This window comes from Plectrocnemia conspersa, unplaced genomic scaffold (assembly GCF_051122295.1).
Source record: "Plectrocnemia conspersa isolate PC_06_02 unplaced genomic scaffold, ASM5112229v1 ptg000011l, whole genome shotgun sequence".
Lineage (NCBI taxonomy): Eukaryota > Metazoa > Arthropoda > Insecta > Trichoptera > Polycentropodidae > Plectrocnemia > Plectrocnemia conspersa.
The window spans coordinates 24047080-24064258 of NW_028277175.1; the positions used below are offsets into that span (position 1 = coordinate 24047080).

A 17179-nucleotide genomic window follows, 5' to 3' on the forward strand; every position below is an offset into this window, starting at 1 on the left:
ATTAAGAAAATAAGCTCTCCAAGTGCTTTCAATTAAATGTGGGGTAAGGCAAGAAGACGCATTATTCAATATAATATTTAATTCAATGCTTCAGGCGATAGCCTGCAAACTAAATATTAAGAGTTAAATTAATTATTATACAGTTTAAATCATCTCGAGTTACTCTTAGCAGAAAATTATTAAGCACGATGCGATACTGCGTCCTCTACTCCACTCACTAAATAAGAAGCAGAAGTCTTTCATCAATATAAAAGACAAATATAGCGTCTCCTACATAAACGTATGTATACTTTTTATTGAACGTTCGTATAAATTCGTATTTGATGAAGGGAATTTGATTATTTACGCAGCGCGCGAGAAAAGAAATTTCGACCCCTCTATTTATTTATATTATATATACAAAAAAATTCAGGGGTGTGAGAGCACTCCCATCTACGAGCCTGCGGTGCTCATTTATCACTAGGGGTGTGAGGTTGGGGATTCAGAAAAATAATGGAAATAAAAATGAAATGCTACGATTATCATTTCGGAGCAATCACGGCAATAAAATTATTTTACAAAAGGTTCGGCAACAGCCGTCGATCATCCGAGAACCTGTTGATTATTTATTTATTTTTTATGTTAAATATCTATTTTTATTTATGATTTTTTCTTTAGATAAGAGATTTTCTTATATTTAATCTAATATTTTGCGAACACGCAATCGTTGATATAATAACGCTATTGCGGCTTAACTACCTTCATAAGTATGTGAAGAAGTAGTACAAGTTTCTCTTACTCTTTCTTGTAATTTTTAAGATATGTATGTTTAATAATCAATGAATATTATGTAAGCACATATGCTACACTCATATTTTTTTAATAAAATACTTTCTTTATATCTTATAGTGGCATACTGAACTTAACCTTTCAATAATGAGATCAGTAAAAGTTCAGCTTGAGGACATCGGTTGTTCGATTTCAAAATAAATTGCACTCTAATGCAGAATTCGATACCATGACCTCTATATATTGTAGTAAAATGATGACTTATACTATTTTTTAGACGAGTGATCACTAACTGTTGGTACTTAGAATACTAACAATCAACAGATAAATTTTAATTTATTTATAATTATTATGTTTATTAAAAGGTTTACTATATTCATATTCACATTTTGCCTTTCTAAATACATAAAATATTTATTAAATGTCTAGATCAAAATATGGTGTAAGCAATTTAATTATTAAGTCATGATGTTCTCCCAGCTGTGAAATGATTTTATAAAAAATTGTTTTTTTAACAAAGAAAAACATCTAACCTGCGTCATTAATTAATTCATTATTCTTAATGCAGCCCATAAATGACAATAGATGGAATAAGTCAAAAGCGTCACAATAGTCGTACTGAGACTTTCTGCAAGTATTATTATCATATAGAAAATTACTGCAATTTGAGATCCAAGACACAGATCACAAAACATGCATATCTCACACTAGTTCAAAATATTAAACGGTTGAGATCGAGAAAACAGCCGCTTCTCTCTTCATGTCAACCTTGGTCCTTATTTTGCAGACTGACTTTTTGGACGCAGACATGGATAAAATAATGCGTATATGTAAACATAATAATAATACTACGTAAAAGTGCCATAATTATAAATTATAAACAAAAATAACATTTTTTTTTAATATAATTTTCACTGTTTTTTTCTAAATTTTCTTTGATGAATTTCTCTGTGATATTTTAGTATGATTTTATTTTTATATAAATACACACATTTTTTTGCAAATAGCATGTTAGTGGTCCACGGGGTATAAAATATAGAGTTTGGTATGTGAGCTACGAAAAGTTGGCGACCTCTGATTTTGACTATTTAATTATATTCTATTAAATAATATTATATAGGTAAACGTGAATAATAATTATAAAATTTAAAATATTTTTTCACACACTCATTATTTTTTCTGATACAGATTACCTGATTTTTTCTGCGTAAATACATTAAAAATAATATTTAATAATAGTTTCACCTCAATGTTAGTGAAAATATTTTTTTTTTAAATATTATTTCCATCAAATAAATAAAACACATTAATTTTTCTGTGTATAATAAATATATATTTTTTATTAGTAATAATAGTACACCTTGTTCGATAAAAACATCGTGTTGATGAAAATCAATATCGAAACAACAACTTTCGTAATTTTTATATACATTTTTAAAAATAAACAGGTTTTCTATTGATAATATTTACATTACGTACATAACAAGGTCTTAATTAATATAAAAAATCAATCATTTAAAAAAATAAAAATACAGAAAAAATAAAGTCTGGATCATTTAATTTATACTTTTTGAACATTTATTTTTTTAATAATATACACAAAGTAATATAAAGTATAACTATCGTATATATTTTTTCAAAAACATGTAACAAGTCATTTCAAAAATTATTTAATTTATTTATTATTTTACAACATAAAAACTAGTTAGCATTTCATATTAATTTTATTCACAATCTTTGGTATGTATATAAATAAATCGTATTTTTTTGTTAAATTTCTCTATCATAAATTATATGTATGATCAAACACACAATTTACGTACGATTTACATTTTATATTTACAACTTAATTGTAGGTATACAAACTTTGGGCGAGAATACATGATTTTAAATATAAAGAAAAAGAAACTCATGGAGATGAAGATGATTTTTTATTAAATATTTTAATTATTATCGATTTTCACATTTATTTTTCAAACCCTGATTGAGTTGAATTTATCTTGAATTTAATTTTATACATAAAATAAAATCACTGCACTCTGTGCCAAATCATATTAATATTTCACTGTTAAAAAAACACTTTTATAATCACAAAAAGTCACAACATTCGATATATTGTTTTAATTATTATTAAAAAAATTATATACACATTTTTTTGTAGATAAAAAATATTATACAAAAGTTTAATTAGTAAGTCTTGAAGAGTATCGATTCTGGCAACACGCGTCAACGATCTGTGAAAAGAAAAACAATACAATTAGATTTTATTTTGTTCTTAAATAGTTAAACAAAAAATATAAAGGTCATTGTGTTTGTAATTAAAATTTATTAAAATGTTAATATTATACATAATGTTAAAAACACAAATGAAGACACCCGAGACCCTCATAGATTTCACTGAACAAGGTCGTCTCTAGGTAATATTAACCCTCGAGCGTGGACTGAAAAACCTTTTAGATAAAGGAAACCATGTTTTTTTGAACCTAGAGCAACACGAGTATGCTAATATGAAATTTTATATACACTATCTGTCCCATTATTATGTAAATTTTTGGTAAGAATAACGTTGAAGCTGTTTTAAAATTAGAAATGTCAATGCAAATATTGATTATTTAAAAAAAACATAGTTTTGTACTATATAAAGATTATTTATCAATCAGAAATTAAACATTAAAACTCTCAACACGCACGTAGAAAAGCAGAGTTTTCCAGGTCACGGTTACAGCAAAATTGTCGTATGTATGAGTGTCAATTCCTTATTAAAAAACATTTTCTTCAATACACAGAAAAAATATTTGCTGTAATTTTTTGCCATTTTTTTTGAAGTAATGAAATTATGAATTCCCAAAAAATAGTAAAGTACTATTTAATATAATATAGGATACCCATAAGTAATGAAGTTTTTATCAATAAAACTAAGATAGATTTTTTTCTATATAATGTCATTTTTATCGTATATAACCTTTTTCCAACATTTAAATATATTACTACTGCCCTTTTTGTAATAATTTTATGGTTTCAAAATAAAACAATCAACAAGAGCCTATTTCACTTTTTTTAGTCAATTTAAAAATTTTCCTTAAGAAAAAATCTTCATTGAAAAAACAAGTGGTAGTCAAAATGGGCTAAGTCCTTTAAATAAAGGGGCTGCAATATAACTTTCCAACCAAAGTTTCAGATCTTATCCCGAGGCAATTTAGCAGTGTGTTGTTATGCTGGAGAATATTTGTTTGCCTATTTACTAGAGATGGTTATTTTTACTTAATACAATACTCAAGTAAGCACTTCTACCATCGTTATTTTACCTTTAATGGAATTGCAATTTATTTGTAGGATAACCACTGATTAATATCTGTAATTGTTATTTTTACTGAAAAATAGTACACGTGTTTTTCGTTGTTCTGTAGTGTCCGAAAAATTCCCTGAAAACCTTAAAACCCTGTTTTCAGCTCTTGCACAAATATTTTTTGTAGCAGCTGTTGTATTTATTTTCATATGAAATTCATACAATATGCAACTCTTTTTTTAAAAGACGAATTACTCTTATTATTTCCAAATTAGGTATAAGGGTATTTTTTGTTAATAAGCAAATATAAACTATGACCACTAACTTGAAAATATATGTTCACCACTCAACAGTCTAAAGTAAACTATTTTCAAAAGCTGTTTATTATTTTTGGGTATCCCTAATATCTACCAAAATTTATATAAATATCTTAGTATCAGTATATTAACATTTACATACATAAGCACAATAGACTTACGTTTTGAAATATATTTAATAAAATATTTTTAATAATAACATTATAACTAGATCATAATGCACCAACTGTGAGTACATGGATGAAAATAAATCAATACTATCCGAAAAGTGACTAAAAGTTATAGTTACGCTTATTCGACAGTTACTGCTGTTCCTGCAGGTAATATTTTTATATAAAAACGCTATTTTTTATTATTCAAATAGCAAATTAAAAAATGCTTTTTTAAGTATACACGTGGACGCTGCTCAAAGGAATCATATACCAACATATCTTGTAAAAAATTGTGTAAAAGCAAAATAAATATTATTTATATTCTCTCGTGTGTATCTAAAAAAGTACTGCGCACTTGTTATACAAGGCACACAGCGACTTCGAGCTGCATAATTAATGCGTGTATCAAATCTCAATATCTTAGAAGCTTTATTGCATATCTTGTCTTTATATTTATAGAATCTGTTGCTTACTTTAAATCGGACCTTAGTGCGATGTAGCACATTGTAATTTATTTCATATATACAAATATTATAATAATTTAATTTTAATAATGTTTAGCTTAAAAATAAAATAAAAAAAACTATCAATACTTACAACATGAGCGTGTTACAGAGCACTCATATTTCTTAATAAGTTCTACTCGAGTCGGTCAAGTGTCAGGAGATCATCAGTATCAAGGATGCTGCCAACAGGATCCGATGCGCTTGAGATGACAGGAGGAGGGCCTGTCCTCCCCTCTGCATGGCTGCTGGGTACTCTCCTGAGAGCACGGACAACCGTTTGTCTACATGAGAATGGTAATATGCAATGCAACGCATTATCGACTTTGAAAACACCGTTTAATTACATTTAAAATATACATAAAAAATGTCAAATACCTTGTCAATATCGATAAATAAAAAATATTATGTCAGTCATTCAATTATATTATTGTTATAGTATCTAGTATTAAATAAAAGTATTGATATATAATTTACCATTGCTGGTTTAAATGATTATGGTGATGTGATGCAACACATTATCGACTTTGAAAACAACATCCAATTACATTAAACAAACAACCCACAGCGTGAAAACTGGGTCAGAGCAGAACTCATCTCGGTTTCGCATTATTTGTCAAGCTTAACGACTTTTTTTATTGTACTTTGCTTATACAATGTAAAACTTAACTCTGACCATACTGTTTGTCCTATTTATCGCTAATTAAATTTAATTGCTTAAAAAATTTGCCGCTGTTGCAGTTTGGCTTTAAAAATAAGTGGAGAAATACGTAACCGTTAATTTAAAATATATTTAAATATTATATCGAATAAGCGTATCAATGTCAAATTAAATTTGGTACGTTGAAGCTTTTTATATATATTTATTCAGTGATTTATTATTAATTAGTAAGTGTATATAGCAATTGAGAAAAATAAAGAACGTATAATTTTATTTTTTATTTATTTTAATATCAAATAAGTTTTATAATATTTGACGTAGGAATGATCAATTAGTTGACTTTTATTGCAAAGGCTTCGTTAATCTTAGTTGCTGTCAAATACAAGAGGTCGTTTATTTTAGATGATGGATTTTTGACATTCTCTCTTGTTCGGATGTTGAACTTTCTGCGTTAATAGCAAAGAAATGTATTGTCCTGCATTGACTGGGCGGAAGTTTTATCGATCCTTGTTTTAAGATCATCCGTTGGTATTAACATTTGCTTCTTAAAAGCTTAACACTCTTGCGGCAAATATCAGCCATCAGCTTTCAACAGCTGACTATCAGGGTCGGTCGACGAGGAAGCAATCACTCGCCGATCTTTCTTGTTTGTGAAAATAAGATTGAAAGAGCGTAACAATTTTGCAGCATTTTTACGTGCTTATAGACCATTTAAGAAAACGTCATATTTTATGAGCATCTTGGCTCTATCTATAGGTGCACATTTTTATTTGCATAATAATATATGCAGCTGTGTCTAATTTCTAATAAAATTTTGATTCGGTATATTTTTAGTTGATAGTTTCTTTATTTGTATTTATTTTACTTATATAATATATTTATTAAATTATTATAAATCTTTACTTATTATTTACAGATGATTATGCAGCTGTAAATGATTTATTTAGTCATTTATTTTTATTACTTATATTTTTATAATTTCAATGGTTTATGTATCAGGGATGCTTAATCATTTGTCTCTACAAAATGTGCTTTTTTTAATTTTTGATATTTATCTTTACATAAATGGTGAAATGCTTTGTATCAAATTTGCCTTTTACCAACCACTGACACATAAAGACAAAATAATGCTTTCACTTTATATCTAGACATTTTGTTAACCCGAATTTTTATTAGTACATGACAATATTTGAAATTTTTTTGTAAAATATCCGTTATAACATGACAGGTGTTTGTCCAACGCGTTAAAGCAAGGTAAATCCAATCAACACCTACAAGTAAGTGGTGAGACATTTGACTGAAATTGGTATGTAAATAAGTGATTATTTTATTAAACTATTAAAACAGCTTACAATTATTAAATTATTCACAACCTAGAAATTAAAAGCTCACCATAAAAATTATAAGAATTAGGATAAAATATTTTGTGATGATCAATTGGAAATATATTTATAAAATAATTTATAATTGTGATAGAAATTAAAAAACCACACTTTCGTCTTAACCAATGAGTTACAACGGTGTCAGACATAAAAAATATCTTCATGTTAGTTTTAATACACTAGACTGAAAGTCTAGTAATAGGACACATCTTAATATTTAATTATATACTAATATGTATTATAATTAATAATCAAAATATGTCACTTTGCAGTTGAGTCAAATTTTTAATGATACTTTAAATAAAAATATAAGATATTCAAAGTAATCCTTGCGCTTTATAATTTATAGATAACTGTATAAAAAAGCTTTACTTAAAAATGTACATAAAAATCAACTATCGGTCGCAACCCAAAACATTTATATATTATTAAGTAATTAATCGATACCAATTTGCCAGTTTCAATAGAATTGATGAGTATCATATTTGATATAAAAAACTGCTAAATTATTTTAGTCAGTTTCGTCAGTTGGCAAGTGGGACAGCATAAATAAAAATCTATACGCTCAATTTGGGTCAGATTAAAAACGCCCAGCGCGTCCAAAATGAGTAATAATAGGGCTTAATGAATCTGTCATCAGTTGTGCCTGTAATTGAAAAGCGGCCATTTTAATCCCCTGTCCTGACAAATGGCGCGCATATTTTCCGGACCGGTAATCCTGCGCCGGGCATAATTCCCAGGTGAGGTGCATATATGTGACCATGACATATTTTTTGCTTAAAAATATACATCTAAACTATGGAAAATTCTGCAAAAAAATTAATTTGTTAAATAAAAGTTTGATAAATATTAATATGTTTTAGAAACAAATATTTTTTTTTGTTTTGAAACGTTCAGTAATATAAATATTATGTATAGTGTTTAAATTTTAAACTAAAGCGTATAGGTCGTACGTAGTCGCTGTGGTAGGTCGGTTATTTTATAAGTCGTTGGTGCTTGTTCTCGAGCCGAAGTAATAAGTCTAAGATTATGAGATCAATGAAGCGAAAAAAATCTTGGAGCGATTTGTAGTGGAGTCGAGTATGTATAATCTGGTTTTGTACAGCGGAATATACACCGTTATGCGCACAAACCATATACTCACTTCGCATGTTAGAATAGACAGCTGCTAGGTCCATGGGCATAGTTCGTGAAACTACAGATGTGCGTGTGGCGTGTCTTTTGACTGGCGTTGTCTATTTATCGCTACGAAACAGTCAATAAATTTCTGATTGAAACTATTAACCTGCCAGGACCAAAATACTAAAGCTAATTTAATTTTTATAACATACACGCTGTACTTGTGCTTAATACATGCGTTTTAAATTTAGCATGTTTTTGAATTATGTGTTTCACAATTTTAGTTAGATTTTTATAGGTAAAAATTGGCCGCAGAATTTGTGTAATTTGCCTCAAAAAACAAGTATAACTCTTGATTCTTTAAAGTTTTACATTTAAAGATCAAATTTGTCGTCTGTGTTGATTTGGCATAAGCTCCACTGGTCGAGAGTTCAGTTCAAAATTTCAAATAAAAGGTAGAGTAAAATTTTTTCATGCCATCGTTCCGTTTTATATACATATATTTAATAAATTGAGAATCAAAAAATTGCTCTTTTTTAACTCTTAAGCAATAAATTTAGGGCATACTGGAATTTTTGCTATTTACTTGTAAAACAAGTATTGGCTGCTTTTAAGTGCTAAGGTAACGTTTATAATTTATCTTGTTTTAACATTAGCTTTATCGGGAAAGAAATATACAATTAGTTCATTGTTAATAAATACTTTTAGCCAGGCAGTTAAAATACTGTTTCTTTGTACAAGCATACAATATAAAAATCCATTGGTCTTATCTGTGCTTAGCAGATCTTGCACAAGTCAGAAACATATTTTTAAAAATAATTTTGGTGAAAGTTCTGTTTATAATTAAAACGATTTAAACTTGAGTTGTTCAAAGGCGTTACCAGTAGTTAAGTTCTATTTATATTAATGTTAAGAACAAAACTTACAATATTATTAAAGACTATTAGCTTGTATAAGTTAGTTTTGTTTCGGAGCGCAAGTTAAGAAAAGTCTTTAAAATTTAAGTTTAAAGTTTATCTAATATGTAAACGAAACATTTTTAGTCTTACTTAATATGCAAAACTAGCTATTTTATTGTTTGCATCAAATTAAAAGTAAACTAAATGTTGTAAAAAAATAATAAATCCTGAAAAGAACTAGAAAACCATTACTGTCATTATACGTATGTATCTAAGAATTTCTATTTAAAAAATTGCAAGCAATCTTAACTTGCATAATGTTTTAGGCAAAAGTTATTTTATAATATAGCACCTGTTTTGATTAGAACTAGAACAGTGAATATGGTAGTCACAGCTGTAGAGTGTTTAACGTGTCCGTAATTAACTTATAAACACAAGGCAAATTATTAAAAAATATTAAATTTATTTAAACAGTCCATAAACGCTTAACTTGATTATTTTAATTAAATATTGTCAAATACTTAGATTTTTATATAAATTAGTTATATGCTTATAATTTAAAAGAGCTAAGGGCTTATTTAAAATATTCTTTCATTAACATTCATAATGAAGAAAAAAGGGTAAAAACTATACATTAAGGGTTAAAAAAATATATCTATATTTTATAAACCAAGAATACTATATTTTTATTATATAAATTAAAAATGTATATTGTACAATTAAAAGCAAATAAATATAATGAAAAAAATGTTTCTTTATAGTGCTAAAAATATTATATGTTATTATATTGCTTTTAAAATCTCAGTTATACAAAAAGAGGATTAGGTTCAGCGTAGCTACGTTTATTCAGAACACGTATTTATTAAATAAAAAAAAAAAGTAATAAAAATATAGTTTTTATTTCAGGTATTCAAGAAGTTTTGCTTTGTAATAAAATTAGAGAACGGCTTATGAATTTATGATCGAAAAAATGCAGTGGGAAATCTTAATAATAATCTTGAAAAAATATTATTACAATTTTACTCAAAATATAATATTTAAATACAAGAAAAATAAATTTTAAACAATATTAAATGTAATTGAAGTTTGCTTATAAACCCGATAATATTTATTTAAAATCAAAATGGTAAAGATACATTTTTGATTTATAAAGATCTTTAACATTTAAAACCTCATGTATGTGTACAAATATAATTTATTTATAATAAATATATTTTTTATGTATTTAAAAATGTGCTTGCCTATTTTTTTACTAATTTATTTTTATATTTTCAAGTGAAATGCGTAAAATATTTGTTATTTTAATTAAAATAAACACAGTATAAAATATGTTTTTATTGTTATTGTAATTTTACTCTCTTGAACATAGCTGAAAAAAAAGCTGAATCAAAAAAGAAGATTTAAATATCTTAGCAATTAATTAAAGAACGCATTTATGAATTTATGTAATAGACACAATAGATAAAATTCTGAAAATTTACTTTTATTTAACTTAAATGTTTTTCGTATTTCATAAAATAATATTAAGCTTAGACAATACTTTTACTTGCAAAAACTCATAGAGTATAAAGTATGAAAAATATTATAAAATATATTTTTACGATTTAAATAAAATTGTTTGTTTACATAATATCTTAAATATTATATTTTTAGTATTAAAATATGCTTTAAATCTCATGTTAAAATAAACTTTAACGCTTTATTGAAAAATAAATTGTTTATAAAAAAATAAACTATATATAATAATAATGTATACTATATATAATATTAATTTCTATTTTGCAGGTCATCAAGAGCTTATTCAATAAAATTTGTAAAATATTTAATTTTAATATTTTTTTAAAAGCAATAAGCTAAACTAAATAAATTTATATTTTAATATTATTTTAATAAAGATGTCATATATTTCTCGCGTGTAAATGTCTATTAAATTCACAGGCGAGACATATCAACTGACGTGTTATTCACAGAGATTGACGAGGCATTTGACACGATTTTAATTTGAATGGATTTTACTCCATATTGTAAGATATGGAACATTACAATTAAAATTAAGATTTAACAAGACGACAATCACTCACCGTTTAAGACGTGCACTGTTATTGTCTTCGCTTGTGCGTTACTTGGGTTACACTGATACAGTCCAGTGTCGGATGATCTTGCCTGCTGTATCAGCAAGAAAGACGTAGTCGTCTCACCCTTCTCGGTGATGACGCTGACTCCGCCTCTGGGCGAGTCGTAGCTTATTATCTGCGAAATATGAAATTGTGTATTATGCACATATGCGAAATATGCTTATAGGCTTTGTGTGTGAGAGAGAAAGAGATGAAGAAAGCGGGGCATTATTCGTACTTTTAATGGACCAACTTCTTCCGGCGATTAAGAAAGAGCGAGCGTAGAAAGGGTTGGGGGTTGGTAATTAGGAGAACCCTATCCTCCTCATCCAAGATCCATTTTCCAGCCATGAATCATCGTTAAGGAACCGAGTGCGCTAACTAGATATTTTAGCGTCGCTTTAATTGGTTAAAGAAAACGGAAGTTTTTGAATTTTATAACCCCCATCGTATATACGAACGGAGTAAAATTTATACTCGAAAATCATATAGCATTTTTCTGACTCACAGATTTGCCAGAAATTTTTAGACAATATCTTATGAGCCTCAAATGGCAAAAAACAGTTCAAGCTGTTTATAATTATTTTTCTATATAAATAGATTTTTGGCGAATTATCTAGAAAATAAGTGTTAAAATATAGATTTTATAAAATATATCACTTATCTTATGACTTTTTTCATGATTGCGATAAAAACTTATGAAATGATACTTTCGATAAATAAATAAATTAAACTTCTCGTGTTTAACCAATGTATATACATCAAATGTACTCACTACATTTCGGCTCATAAACAATGATTATAACAATATATTAAAAGCTTAAGAATAAATTTGTTGAAACTATAAGGTTAAAAATTAAATAAATAACACTTACAGCATCGTTGTGATTCCAGAATATATAAGCCGGCGGTTCTGGAGAATATAGCACGACGCAGGTTAAATTTATTGTACTGCCGCGGTCTATGTACAAGTCTGGACCTCCTATTATCTCCGTCGTTGGCTCTGAAAAGCGTAAAATATGCACAAGCTTTAGTGAAATATTCCGAGAGACCGCATTAAAAATAATTGTATGAGATAAAATTAAAGTTTCAGTTCGAATAACGGCAAGAAACAACGTTCAAGTTTCGCTATAGTGAAAGAGCGGAGGAGTTTCGGCTTAGTTAACTATTATCTATAATATTCGCGAAAAAGTTTCTTGAAACTGTTCACGTATTGAATATTAATAGGACGTTACCTGAAAAATAATATAATAACAAAACTTTATTACTTTTAACAAGATGTAAAATCTTGTTGTATTGATTTGTTTATATCGCAATGACAATCAGCTTAACTTTCATCCGTCCCTCAAATCGACTGTACACTAAAGTCCCTCGGGTCTTTTTCGACCCAGGTAGAAATTTTTGACTTAAAAGAAACAAAATGCAAATTAATTAAATTAATTTTATTAGTAACGGTAATGTTGACTGTTTACGAATAATAAAGAGCGATTTATGGGTTAATTATTTATTTATTACATTTATTACATACATTATAGGAAAGTGCCTTACAAATAAATCTTTTACAATATTTACATTCTAATGCATGTTTATTGTCCGATTTTGGGCAAATGTGACATCTACCTTTTTTTTGAACACGTATCCTTGCTGTTGGTACTTCTAAAGGAGATGTAGTTGTGCATTTTTGTTCTAATATAAATTGTTGTCTTTTATCAATAATTTGCCCACGGTTTCAATGAAAATTCTCCTTTTAAATTTTTTTTTATATTCCAATCTGGATAAACTCATGTAAATATAATAAATGCATTTGATATAGATATATCTAATATATTGGCAAAAAAAGTAATTGGTCATCTATTTGTTTTTCTTCGAGTACTGTAATTGGCTATTTTTGTCTAAGGTATCAACTCCTCCTTTCGTTGCATTATAATCTAATATAATGTTTGGTTTATTTTCAGAGCCACCTGACAATTCCTTCGTTATGTGAAGAGTGCTCTGAAGAACAACACATTTCTTTTTTTTAGGAATGTATGACACTAAAGATGTATTCTTTGTAAATGCAAATTTTGAAGTAAAAATTGCTTTGCCTTTTACTTCGAGCAATATGGGAGGAATTGACGTTTTATTTTTTTGAATAGTGCCAATCATAGTATTTTTTTTATAAGTTACATTTGACCTTGTTCATAAGAAGTGAAAAAGTTGTCAACTGTTACATTTCTCCCATCAAGTTGTTGACACAAATCTAAAACCACTCGCCTTCCTTGATTCCTTTCAGGTGCTTCACCAGCTAATTTTCCAGTGTATATATCTATTTTCCAAACATAACTATTTTTGCTAGCACCCAAAATTTAATCCCATATTTAGCCGGCTTTTTTGGCATGTATTGTCGAAACGGAATTGTATGAAATCAATTGCTCATCGATTATTACATTTTTGCTTAGATTATAAAGGTATGGTAGTATTTCAACCCATTTATTCTAAAGTTCTCGAATTGGGGCTAATTTGTCAGTATTTCTTCTAGCAGCTCGTGTACTACGATCATCAAATCGAATGACTCGATATAATTTTGAATCGTTTTAGTGACATAGTAGCCCTGAATATATGTCGACCCTTTGTTTCGTGCCATAAATTTTCCAAATCCTCATTATTCAATTTATATATACCAGCTAACAACAAAAGTCCAATATATGCATCCAATTTGATAATATCAATATTTTGCAATCCTCTTTATACACGATTTCCTTCCAAAATGGTATTTTGAATAATAATAGTTTTTATAGAATTTGTAAACAATAATTGAAATGCAGAGTTCTGTTGATATGCGAGAAACAGCATACCTTGTGATTCCAGGGGTAGTTTTAATCATGTTTGATGATGATTGACGGCTATGTTGAAGGCTTTGATCGCCATTTAATACCTTTATCTTTAGAAAGATATGATGTAGATCCAGGAGGTACATCATCTATGTCACTATCAGAAGTTTCAGTCAATTCTTCAATATGATCTGACGTCTCTGAGCAGGTATCATTTCCCGATGAAAATTCAAGTAAATTATCTTCTATTATAATCACTTCAAAAGAGTATTTCTTAGAAGGTGATAAACAATAAACATCTGTTTGCGCCGGGAATTCCAATAATTTGACCTAAAATAGACTTGGGTCATTTTCGACCCGAGGGACTTGAGTGTTACTTTTTTTACAAGAGATAATCCAGGTAACATATTTATTTTTTCTTTTCAAAAATTAGTTTATTATCTCAACAAAATCTAAGTCACGAAATTACAGATATGTAGTATTAATATTTTAAGATATATTTGCAAAACAAAATCGCTTCGGGTCGAAAAAGACCCGAGGGACGGATGAAGGTTAATGTGAATATAAAAACGAGAAAATACAATTAGGACCAATGTCATGTTAGACTTTTCTATTTAGTGTTTTTAATGTATTTTTTATTCACTTTTTAAATACGCGGAGCGCGACTTACCGCTTCGTCTCCTGATACATATATCAGAATCCTTAATTTGCTTAGTTATTCTAGATACTATTAATAGTTACACGCTCACCTAACAATGGCTGTAGCACGCAACAGCCCAAGTAGGTGGTAGTAGAGTGTCTGCGAAGTGACTCTACTAAATTAAAGTCGTAGTTTCTAGGCCTAAACACTAAGCTGCAATAATATCTGGTAAATTTTGTCACGCTACGCCTCAATTTTAATTATTCTTGTTTACAAATATACCACGTAGTTTTGTCTTGAATTTTGTGTCAGGGATATTTATTTTTTTAACAAAAAAAATATGCAAGAAATGTTATTTAAATTTGTATATATTAGTAATACATAAAGATTTCTGTTGATGCGTCTGTACACTCCAGGCTTCTCTGAAGCGGTTTCAACTAAGGATTCCGGATGTCAAGCTGTTCTAGGGGATGCGAAGAGAGAAGCGAATAAAAAGAGAGAAGAGGAAAAGAAGTTAAATAGCTCTTGAAGTGTTAGAGAAGTGTCTCTGACGGAGTGTCTGAGAAAGTGATTGTTTGCCCGCTTTTCCGAATTTATACACATATGCTTTTTTATCATAAAACGCACCGAAACGGCATCTTTTTTTGACAGATTTTCTGATGTTTAATTTTCAATGTTTGGTCCATGTGGATTTATACTTGACTCGCCACGTTGAAAAGTTAAAACGTAAATAGAAATGAAACTTTCTTGAGAACTTTAAGAAAGAAACTTTAAAAGAATTTAACCTACTGGTCTATCAAAAATTAAATTGGTTAGAACTGCAAACTTGATGTTTAAGTTTATTGTACGGTCTAGAATCTAGATATAAAATATGACGGAGCTCTTTAAATATATTAATAAAAATATTTTATAGAATACTATATACAAATTTTCAACTCTGAAAAAGTTTAAGCCCTCGCAAAATCAAAATTTATCGCGCGTAATCGGGACAGTTTCAAGCAAGAAATGATGTAAGATTATGCGATTCTATCTAGACAAGAAGAGGAAAAATGTTGTCGAATTCATCCCTCTCGCATAGTTTTACCGTTCCCCCGGGGAGCATTTGAGTTATATCAAGGGTCTCTTATCTGGCAGAAGCGTCAAAAACAATTCTATCAAAATTACAAATAACCGCGGGTGCGGAAGGGGAGCAAAGTTTTATACTTCGCCGATGTGGATACTATGATACTTACAGGATGTTTAAAGTAATAATTCTGTAAATATTTATAATTAAATTAGTTTTTAATTCAAAGTTCATAGCTGAGAGCTTTTAGAAAATAAATGAACAAAGTTAGTAACAAATAACTGTAATTGCTTTTATTTGTTGAATAGAACTGCATATTTTTGTAGAATCTGCGTAATCTAACAAAGTTTAATATAAATTATATGCATCAAAACTATGCTAATAGCTTGTGTTTAATAAGGTTTTTTAATTTAAAACGTTGACAACTTATTCAGATTTTTCTATGTCGGCTATCAACTGCTTTACAGTTGATAGTCAAATAAGTCGTATCTTAACTATTAGATTTGCTATCCAAAAATAATTTATTTAAACTAAGATGAGTATAACCTAATAATTCACCACCATTGCGTCACGGTGCTCAAAATATATTTATTATTTTAGTAAGAACCATAACAGGTACAATTTATAGAGAACCCAAAATAAAACTTTATGGTACCTACTAATTTTATCTGCATATAATTTATTTTTAATCAGTCCAATATTATTATAATGTTTTTTTTAATGCACCCTTTATGTTATATTATATAAATGTATGTGTCGAGTTTTCTTGCTGCCGTCGGCCATAAAACCCACCCCAGCATTGCCCGTTGCAGGGGAAACAAGAAGCCTAAGTATATGAAATATTTGCAGTAAATCTTGTCCTTTTTTATGCCGCATACGGGTTAACAAACAGCTGAAACGTCGAATTTTGTGTTTTATAGCGCTTTTATCTGGGAGAGATGTTTTGTTCGGTTTGGTAATCTTTCGCTTCCTGAAATAGGTTTCAGGTCAAACATCGCCCCATGGCTTATTCATAATATCACGTAAACAATAAACATATTTGCGGCACTGGCACGCTGTGGGCGTGGGGCTATTCAATGGACTAAAGGGTAGATGTTGGCATATTTTGAATAGTCCATGCTGTTTGACGCGGAGAAATATTTTAATATACAATTTAAAAAAATAAAAACTCTTCTTAATAATATAAAATAAAAAATATATAAAATAGTACTATTATTTAAACTTGCCTGTGAATATTTATTTATTTATTGTATACAATATATATTAAATACATTGTATTATTACAATACAAAAAAATATATTTATAAAAAAATCATGTAATATTTAAATTAAATAACGAGAATCGGACCAGCTCCTCATAGCTGGAATATGATTTTTTAAATAGTTTAATTGTCAATTAAACCTTTCGATAGCGTAAAGAGATGTTTAGCAACATTTCACTTTTTATGTGAATTTGCGAATCGTA

The 17179-nt window shown here is 28.3% G+C and overlaps 1 protein-coding gene across 4 annotated transcripts in view; it reads right to left on the reverse strand.

Moving 5' to 3' along the window:
* Nucleotides 1-2078: 2078 nt before the first annotated feature.
* The window catches only part of LOC148230056 (neurotrimin-like), a 521584-nt gene continuing 506483 nt past the window's right edge, over nucleotides 2079-17179 (reverse strand). For 3 of the 4 annotated variants that reach the window (XM_088197572.1, XM_088197574.1, XM_088197576.1), the window contains 4 exons: nucleotides 12077-12204; nucleotides 11169-11337; nucleotides 5121-5310; nucleotides 2312-3002 (listed from right to left, as the gene is read on the reverse strand). In XM_088197572.1, the coding sequence (XP_088053698.1) occupies nucleotides 5183-5310; nucleotides 11169-11337; nucleotides 12077-12204 (425 nt within the window). In that variant the 3' untranslated portion in view covers nucleotides 2312-3002; nucleotides 5121-5182. Of the gene's footprint in view, nucleotides 3003-5120; nucleotides 5311-11168; nucleotides 11338-12076; nucleotides 12205-17179 lie in introns of all 4 variants that reach the window. The other variant, XM_088197575.1, reaches the window with a different exon arrangement.